The sequence below is a fragment of the Filicampus tigris genome, chromosome 12 (assembly GCF_054856515.1).
Source record: "Filicampus tigris isolate MCC_2025a chromosome 12, RoL_Ftig_1.0, whole genome shotgun sequence".
Taxonomy (NCBI): domain Eukaryota; kingdom Metazoa; phylum Chordata; class Actinopteri; order Syngnathiformes; family Syngnathidae; genus Filicampus; species Filicampus tigris.
In genome coordinates this window covers 14,922,382-14,932,605 of record NC_141228.1, presented here as the reverse complement: position 1 = coordinate 14,932,605, position 10,224 = coordinate 14,922,382, and the positions used below count along the sequence as shown (strand labels likewise).

Below are 10,224 nucleotides of genomic sequence, written 5' to 3'. Positions count from 1 at the left end.
TGGTGTATCCCTGCAAGCTCCAGGCGAGGCAGGCGTCCATTGTTGTTATTGTTTTTAATTTCCCTGGCGGATGTGTGGTTAGCGTGCTCATGTGTTCAGTCCACGCGGTCACACAAATTGGGTTGCACTCTGTCGACCGCAGAGGGTTCATCTCGGACTCTTGCGGACAGGGAAGGATGATGATATTAACCTCACATGGACCAACACGCACCCTGCGGAAAAGTGGATGAGGAAAGCATGAATTCAGCAATAATAACTAGGACGTAGCATCCCAAGTGGAGTTTAGTATTTAGTTAAGAAGCTGGCATCAGAGTAAATAGGAGCCAAGTAGAGAGAGAGTTTAGTACTGATGTACATATTGTGCTCTGGCCTCTTTATACTCACAGATAATAACTTTCTCAGGCTTTAGGAGTGAAAATTAAATTCACTGCAGAAGATATGAATGTAAAAGTGCAACAAAAAAGTTGACTGAAACTATTTAAACTTTCCCTCGCAAGTGTGTGTGTGTGTGTGTGTAAGATATTATAGGAATAGGGACTAATTGGATGCTCCTTGCAACAAATGATTAATTGCATATTACCTTGGGGAATTAAAAAGAAACACTTTAATTTGGGAGGGAGCTGTCATTCCAAACGAATTCCTGAAGGAAGTGAGAGTTCACAAAACAAATGGGGATTTAATAAGGAGGTGGATACCATCTGGGCGAAATCCACAATAATAAGCTCCCTATGCTTGTGCATCATTATCCCGCAGAGCTCTAACAGCTTGACGCCTCACATGTTGAAGGGCATATAGTAAGCTTTTGCACGGCCGTTTCGCTGCATGCGCCGTTTGACTGAAATGACTCATCGTGAACATGCTCACCTGCCGTTAGAATAAATCCATCTAACACTGAAAAAGTCAACACAGCATCCTACAGCCTATTGGTGTACCACTAATGGGTCACAATTAAATGTTCCAATCATGTGTGTGTTGTTTGACATATCATTAAGTCTTCAGAGAAAAGAAAGGTCAGCTCCTTGGTCGTCATGCTACCTCCTACAAAGGTTTCCTGTCCTGGGGGAGCATAATTCAGTATTGATGAAATGATGTCAATGATTTCTCTTTTAAATGTCATTTCACACTCTAAAAACAGTTGGGTTATTTCATTAACCCAATTTTTGGATTGTTTATGTTGGGTCAAAAATCAACCTTACAGGCCTATACATAGGTGCCAGATGTACACTTCAATTAAGTATGACAGGCGGCCATGGCAGCCACCGACATACTGTTCATGTCTACACACGTAGCATCGTGGTCAAGTCAACGACACTTTTGACATTTGGATTTCTTCATTTATCACACTGCTTTGGTAAGTACTTCACACATTGTAATCTTTTGAAAAGGAGTTGCTTGTAACTGAGCGTGTGTGTTGGACAGGGTGAGTGTTGGAATCGTTAAAAAAAAAAAAAAAAAGGCATTAGTCTGCTGCCATTGTAGGATGTGACACTTCACAAGAACTGTGCGTTCTCCAAATAATGTTACATATGTGAGGACACAGGACTGTGTGTCTGACGTGCTCCTCTGTAGCACGGGGGCCCCGCAGGGAACTGTCTTGGCTCCCTTCCTGTTCACCCTCTACACCTCGGACTTCAACTACAGCACCCCTACCTGTCACCTGCGGAAGTTCTCTGACGACTCTGCATTTGTCGGTCTCATCACAGGCGGAGATGATCGGGAGTACAGAGAACTTACTCAGGGTTTTGTGGACTGGTGCCAGCAGAACCGCCTCCTGATCAATGCGGGGAAATCCAAAGAAATGGTGGTGGATTTCGGTAGGCGCCATCACTCTGCACCTGCACCAGTGAATATCCGGGGAACAGATGATGAGAGAGTCTCAATTTACAAGTACCTGGGTGTTCATCTGAACAATAAACTGGACTGGAGCGACAACACAGACGCCCTCTATAGGAAGAGTCAGAGCAGATTCTTCCTACTCAGGAGACTGAGGTCTTTTGGGGTTCAGGGGACACTCCTTAGGAGCTTTTACGACTCGGTGGTTGTATCGGTCATTTTCCAGGGAATGGTCACCTGGGCAGGCGGCGTCTCGGCCCGGCACAAGAAGCGGCTGGACAAACTGGTCAGGAGCTCAACTCTGTCCTGGGCTGCTCCCTGGACTATGTGGACTCAGAGGGGGACAGGAGGATGATGGCCAAGCAGTCATCAATGCTGGACAACCCGGCCCACCCCCTCCAGGGCACCCTAACAGCACTCCACAGCTTCTTCAGTGACAGATTGTTACACCCTCGCTGTGCAAAGGAGAGATTCCGCCGCTCCTTCTTGCCTGCTGCTGTCAAACCGTTAACAAGAACATTGTGTAGTCTCTACAAACTGGCGGACATTAGTGCAATTGTGCAGTCCTGCACCTGATCTTATATCGTGCAATACTCAACATTCCCCACTACTGTTAGGCTAGTTTTATTTTTAATCCAATGCTGTTCCTTACATTTCACTGCAGCACTGCAGCACTGTCACTTACTTAGAGTATTTTTCCTTTGTACTATGTACAGGCTAAAATGAGTGTTCCTCTTACTTTTTATATAGATGTATGTTGGTGTGTATATACATCTGTATATACATCTGTATATACACATAGTTACTGCGTATATTTACATAGGTTTGATCCTGAATGTTTGCCGTTAATTTATACATTAATGGCTACATTGTGTGGCCGTCCATGTGTGACCTATATCTTTGCTGCTGAAACACTGAAAATTTCCCCACTGTGGGATCAATAAAGGCCTTCTTATCTTATCTTATCTTATCTTATTAACTTTATGTGTTTACTGTAATCCACAGGAACATTTCTATGATTACCAGAGTCAGGCTTCAAGAAGATGCATAGCACAGAGTCAGCCCTGTTACGTGTTTTCAATGACATCCTCCTGGCAAATGACACTGGAGACCACGTATGTCTCGTTCTGTTGGATTTGACTGCAGCTTTCGATACGGTGGACCACAATATTCTTTTGACTCGCTTGCAACACCAAGTGGGCAATAGTGGATGCGCTCTAGAGTGGTTTGGATCCTATTTAGCTGGCAGGACTTTTTCTGTTAGCCTAGGTTCCTCTGAGTCCCGCTCTGCCCCTCTATCGTATGGTGTTCCACAGGGTTCTATTCATCGCTATTCTCATAGTATTTGCTGCCCCTGGGTTCCATCCTTAGAAAACACGGAATCTCCTTCCACTGCTACGCAAAGTCGAGCTTCTTTCACCTTAGACAGCTGGCTAAGGTAAAGCACCTCCTTTCCCATCAGCACTTAGAAACAGTCATCCATGCCTTTGTTACATCTCGGCTAGATTATTGCAATGCACTTTATTTTGGAGTCAGCCAGTCCTCCCTCAAACGTCTCCAGTTGGTCCAAAATGCTGCTGCCCGCCTACTAACTGGAGCTTGTAAGATCGAGCACATAACACCAATTCTGGCCTCCCTTCACTGGCTCCCAGTGCACTTCAGGGTTCAATTTAAGATTCTCCTATTTGTCTTTAAATCATTAAATGGCCTCGCCCCGGCATACCTCTCCGAGCTCCTCAACTCCTACGCACCTTCCCGCAGCCTCAGGTCTGCGGACCAGGCGCTGCCCGAGGTGCCGAGGACCAAGCGGAGGCTCAGAGGGGATCGAGCCTTTTCTGTCGCTGGTCCTTCCCTCTGGAATGACCTCCCATTGGTTGTGAGGCAAGCCCCATCTCTGTCCATTTTAAAAACCCAGTTGAAGACACATTTCTTTTCTCTGGCTTTTGATCAGACCTGAATTTTTCGGCTCTTTTCCGGTGCGAATTGGATATAGTGTTTTATGTCAATTTAGTGGCTTTATTTATTTATATTTTATTTATATTGTTTATATTATTTATGTCTACATTTATCAATACATGTACCACAGCCTTTTATTGTTTTTGTTTTATTTATTGTATTATAAAGTGCTTTGTTACAGCCCTAGCTGTTATGAAATGCGTTATGTAAATAAAATTGTATTGTATTGTATTGTATTGTCACAAACATAGTAATGAGGGTCCCTGAGAGCTATTATGACACATGAAGAAGCTGAAGGCAAAATGTAACGCATAAACATTCTTTGGCTGTCCACATGGAAACCAAAATAATGTGGTCTAGTTAAATACGGGTCAATTGTAATTGATTTTTTTTATTTTTCAAAATTTTTTTTAGTATATAAAATTTAAATTAATCTCCATAGTAAATGCTTTAACTTCAACAGCCCTACTAATGACAAATCAAAAATTCGATTATTATGTTTGTAAAAATTAAACTTCCAGTGAGTTCTTATGGAAAACCTTTTTTTCACGACTTTCTATTAATATTGGAAAAGGTACTGAGTTTGATGGAAATCACAGGATCAGGAGCCAGCAGGTGGCCCCTGCAGGCAAGCCATACATTTCTTCATTGAAGGACATTCTCGACACACAATATGTTTACTTGTTTATTACATTTTCACATTTTATGGTGAGTCATTTAATCTTATGTTAGTGACCATCCTCTTGCAAATGACAAAAACTAATCGCCCCCCCCAAGTTTAGTGTCATCCACCTGTGTAGCATAAGTGGTATGGATTTGGTCGCAATCAGACACGACTCTTTGGAAAAATTGAGAAAAAATTCAAACCAAAATGTCAGACTTCCTGTATCTTTTTGGGTATGACTTTTTGAGCCCCTTTTGTGGTTCTACTCATGATGATACAGAATTTCCGGTTTCCAACTTAAGCTGGCTTCCGAGACTTAATTTTCCCCAAATTGCATGGAGCTTCTATGAGTTTTGGAGCACAAGAAATCAGACAATCTGTCTGGAAACCAAGGAAATAAGTTCACACCGCATGTTCTCAGGCCCTCATAATTAAAGAATTTGATTTTGCTTTTCAGCACACCCAAAGATGCGGTAAAACCATATCTTCTCCATGCAGTTGAGTAGTTTTTAATTTGCTCAGGTCAGTGACTTTTCACACTTTATTGACATCATAATGCCAGTCCAAATGAATTTAATAAAATTCGTCATCCATTCATTTTCAATAGCACTTGTTCTCATTATTATTGTGAAAGAGCTGGCACTGATTCCAGCTAATTTTGAGCAAGGGTACTTAGTGGTCATCAGCCAACTGAAGTGCACATTGAGACAAACAAGTATTCACATTCACACCCATCAACATTTTATAGTCTTCATTTAACCGAACGTATGTTTTTGGAATGTGGGAAGAAACCAAAGTCCCAATGGTGATTAACGAGTGCTTGCACTGTGAATTAGCAGTATTAATTTTTAGCAGTGATGCAACATAAGGAGAAGTAATACGTGAGTAGAATCACCAAGCACACGCTGGGTTTTGCTGCACAGAATGACAAAGAACTGGAAACTTTTAATTGTGACATCGACAGATTTTTTTCGCTCTGTACCCTTTTTGCTATTTCTGTCTTGTTTGACTGAACAAGGTACAGTTGAGTCTGATGATTCCTCAAGGACACAATGATATCGCCTCACAATGCTGACACAGGATTTTACAAGATTTTATTTGCCACTTTCATTCAAAAGATCACACATGAACGTTTTTTTAAAATGTCTTTAACCACCACAAAATTTTAATGCCAGAAAAAAAAGAGAGAAGAGCAAGAAGTATTAAGCATTGGACGCTTGTGTCATGAAGCATCCTCATTTTAATGTGCAGGCAAGGCCAAAATTATTTGTTTAAATTTATTCGAGTCAAAGTGATTTTTAATTTGGTGAATGGGTATATTTTATCGGGAAAAGACACAATCAAGCAACAAAAGATTTTTTGGGAGATATATGAATGTAAAACATTTACACTCACACTAAAAAAAAATCTTAACAACGTAGCCAATCAAGTGGATTTAGAATGACTGTTTTTAAAGGAATTGCTCATATTTAACCCTTTTTACTGCTTGCTCGATTGAGAAAATAAAATGTACTTGTGGAACAGACCACCATCACACATGCACCAAGAATTGATTTGCAGCCGCCTTTGTATAAAGCACATTTAATTATTTTTATTGGCATAATTAATTTAGCACATAAAAACACGTATTTTTTTTTTAAATTTATTTAATCGATGTATTACAGTTTTTGACATTTTTTAGTGTTATGTCCAGCGAAAACCTATCCATTCAACAAATACAAATTCATTTGAACTCAATATTTGGTTAGGATACAAATAATGTTGTTGTGTATGTTTAAGTTTTTTTTTTAACCTATAACATGTGGTTAAAAAGATTAGGTGTTGATGTTAGCTAATGAGTAGATTCTTTATTAATTCAGGTATATGGATGTGGAGTCCTGAAAAGTTATTGAATTGCAGAGGTGTTTGTACCTATTTTAGTACTGTAAATCAATAAAAAAATGAGTGGCAGAGTCAAAACGCTGCTGTGACACTTGCCTGTGACTGTATTTTCAGGTTGCTGACAATACTAGTTCTATAACTGCACAGATGAGAAAATAGGCGCTCATGTTTTAAAAAAATAGGGGACGCTCATGCCAGACACGTGTGTCACCCGGTACCATTTTAACCACGCCCCCTCCAAAATCAGGAAAATGTAATTTAATAAAAATTAATTAATATATGCAATTAATTGTATTGCTTATATACTGAGCAGTCAGACCCTTTTGTATGTCACAGTAAGTTGGTTATCATCACACACTGGAACCCTTTTGTGCTAAAATAATACAAAATCGTAACAGAAAACACAACACCCACATTTGGGGCCCTATTTTCATGCCCAACACAAGACTATCGCAAAGTGCAGTCTAAATGTGCTCATGGGTGTAGTTTACTTTTTTTTTTTAGGTATTTTGGTAGACGTGCACAGGTAGAAAGGGGCCTTTGCGCCATAGTGGGAGTGTACACAGCCGACTTGATTTCTGTCTAATCGAAGCGGCTCCCCTCATTTCCTTTATATTGAGCGCAAGACAGGCGCATGTCGGAAGCATAAACAACATGCTGGAAAACGCAAAGTACATTTATAAGGAACCGTAAGATTATCTCCACTTGAGACCTCTTTGCACCCCCAATCGTGGATCTCTGTGGCCCTGGTAGTAAACTTTTTATATTCTAACAGAGCTGAAGTCTCACAATTTGGTGAAGTCATCCTTAATGAGGCTTTGAATTTTTCTTTTCATTATGGTTGCAACTGCAAATCGCACCACTCTTTCCAGTATTACACTCTGTAAGTTTCACTTTGATTCATTTATTTAACCTTTGTTTATTCAGGTGAGACAATTGAAAACAGATTCTCATTTGCACTGCAAAACAAAGCAAAATAAAAACAAATACATAGACCACAAATTGTAAACTATACTTAATTTACTTCTGTGGTAATTAAACAATTACCGGGCACCCTTGTTTCAAGACAGCCTTTCACGAGGTTTTGCGGCTACGAACGGCCCACAGGACAGCATGCTCAATTAGAGCGATACTTATGTTTTTTGGTTTGACTGTTTCATATTCCTGTCCAAGAGGTGTTTTTTACAAATAATTCCTCTAATTATGACTTTATTACTGATTTGGAGTAGGTTAGTTAGGCTGTGCTGAGTTCTGACTTATGTACAATTTCAGGTTACCTTGATGGACGAACTACAACAAAAACTGAGTAACCTGGTATTATTTTCTAGCAATGTTTAACAACTCTTCATAACCCTTGTTCAAACTTTTCATAAGCTCTTTGTTCTGATGATAAACTAAAACTCTACGTATGGGTGAATGAGGCCTGTTGACTTTACAATTTTGATCAGTTTCAAACCAGAACATTATTACTTCACGGTCTTTTTTATTTGTCTACTAAGTTTCACAGTGCACCATATTTTGATTATCTTTAAGTGATGTTCGATTTCACAACATGAAGCAATAAAGCACAAACACGCAATTGCAGGAACCCGAACAACCTTCCGTTGCTTGAGTTTCCCGATCACAATTTATCAGTCATGACTGGCTCCACTTGCACACACCCGGTCCTCAGCCAGAGGGTTTTATCTGTAAAAAGCTTGATTCCTTACCTCTCCCCACTCACAATGTGTCAGACGGGAAGTGAGGATTACACGTTGTAACACTCGAGCTCATTCCAGATGAGTGGCCAAGTGTTGCAACTCTCAAAATATCATTCATGATTGACATTGATACATATTCATGATTACATTCCAGGGGGGCATCACAAGCGGTGTCGATCACAGAGGGACAAATAGACAGGGTGAGAAGAAGCATGAGTGATTATATAACAGCACAAAGTCTTAGAGGAAAAGGGGAAAGTGGGCCACGTCCCGCTGCGTAGGGCATGATGATTATTCTCACAAAAGCGGCATATAAATAAAGGTGTTGTCATTTGCTGTCTTGACGGGATTTGAGTGAGGCCATTCTTTGCAAACAATGACAGCCGCCTCCTTCACTTGGAAAACTGTCCAGAAGACATCCATCCATCTGTCCATCCATCCACCCATCCATCCATCTGTCTGCTGCTCACACATCCATTTGGACCAGCACCATGACGGGTGGCGCCTCTGCCACTTTGCCTTTGCGCCGCAGCAGACGAGCCAGACCGCTAAAGGATGGCGTGGTGTGGAGGACAATCTCCTTGAGACCCGCCCGGAACTCGCGGCGGATCAAGCAGTAGAGCACCGGATTGAGGCAGCTGTTGGTGTGTGCCAGGCACACGGTCAGCGGGAAGGCGTAGGCTTGCGCGTTGTAGAAAGCCTTGCTGAAGGGCACCAGGTCGAACTTGATGAGCACCCCCCACAGTGTCAGCGCCTGATTGGGAAGCCAGCACAGAAAGAAGGACAAAACCACAATCACGATTGATTTGGTGACTTTGGAGCGACGGTTTTGACGGCCTTGTTCCACCTCCGGCCCTGCGCCAGAAATGCGACGGCTGAGGACGAGGCGAAGAAGAAGTAGGTAGCAGACGGTGATGATGATAAGAGGAATGAGGAAGCCCAGCAGGAGCTTTTGTAGATGGTACAAGCCCAAAAGAAGCTGCGGGTCCCAGTTGGCTGTGTCCGGAAAGCGCACCAGGCAAAGTTCTTCGTCCGACACCTGGGCGGTGGTGGAGTAGACGGCGTGAGGCAACGTGACCAGCAGGGACACGGCCCAGATGCCCAGGCTGGTCCACTTGGCCCGGGTGGCCGCCGCCCTCCTGCTGTGCATCTTGAGTGCCGACGAGATGGAATAGTAACGCGCCACGCTCATGGCCGTGAGGAAGAAAACGCTGGCGTACATGTTCATGGTGGTCACCGAGCTGATGATTTTGCACATGACTCGGCCAAACGGCCAACGGAAGTCCAGCGCCGTGTCCACCGCCCAGAAGGGCAGAGTCAGGACGAACTGCAGATCGGTGATGGCCAGCCCCATCACAAAGCAGTTGATGGACGATTGCTTCTGCCTGTAACGCGAGTGCAGCAGATATAGCGCCAGCACGTTCCCCACCAGCCCCAGCGCACAGACCACAGAGTAGATGCACGCGATCATCACACGCACCACAAGGCTGGAGCTGTCTGCTTGGAACTCCGTGCTCGATTCTCTGGTGAGCAGCTGCAGCCAGCAGTGCAGAGACAGGTTCCCGTTGGAACTGGCGCTACAGTTTCCACTGTTGTCCTCCAGCGGCATTTGTTGCTCACATGGCTCCGGAGCCAGAGTTCCAACTCCGGTCTCATTCATACTGGAACCGATTGATCACATACCTCCTGCCAGGGCAAAGTTGAACAGCCAGGGATCACGAAACGGGAGGCAAAGGAGTCGGGAAGGCGGCACGGCACTGCATGTTCTTCGTTTATCTGTGTCGGGTTACTATAAAAGCTGCCTCCCGCTGCGATGCTATTCGTCTCCTCCTCCTCTCGACTACTCGCCGCTCTGTGCGTCTTCGCTTATCGCTTCACTTTGGCAGTGAGCGCGCAACTGTTCACCAGCGCTGATGCCGCTCGTCTCCTCACCATCTGGGCGACGGAGAGAAGTCATGCTCTGATTCCCACTGCTACGTCAAAGTGCGCAGGCATCCATTATGGCAGTGGGTGGTTGGGGGGAAACAACAAGGGTGACATGGTGCTCATGTCTGTAATGTGTGGGTGTGCCTTTGAAAGGAAACTCACTTCAGAATGTACTACTGTTTACTGTCATTTGAAAGTACTGAAAATAGTATTGTTTCATTTCTATGATTGCACTACCCAGCCTTTTGTTTGACCTACTTTAAC

The 10,224-nt window shown here is 43.2% G+C and overlaps 1 protein-coding gene across 2 annotated transcripts; it reads right to left on the bottom strand.

The window, feature by feature from the left end:
* Positions 1–5,530: 5,530 nt before the first annotated feature.
* Positions 5,531–9,997, bottom strand: rxfp3.2b (relaxin family peptide receptor 3.2b). Of its 2 annotated transcripts, XM_086048436.1 has the most exons (2): positions 9,515–9,997; positions 5,531–9,419 (listed from the first exon to the last, which is right to left on the bottom strand). In XM_086048436.1, the coding sequence occupies exons 1-2, from the start codon at positions 9,688–9,690 to the stop codon at positions 8,501–8,503; spliced, it is 1,095 nt and encodes a 364-aa protein (XP_085904562.1). In that variant the 5' UTR covers positions 9,691–9,997; the 3' UTR covers positions 5,531–8,500. The 2 variants fall into 2 exon arrangements, with proteins under 2 accessions (XP_085904562.1, XP_085904561.1); XM_086048435.1 differs by having other exon boundaries at positions 5,531–9,997.
* Between the last annotated feature and the right edge of the window lie 227 nt (positions 9,998–10,224).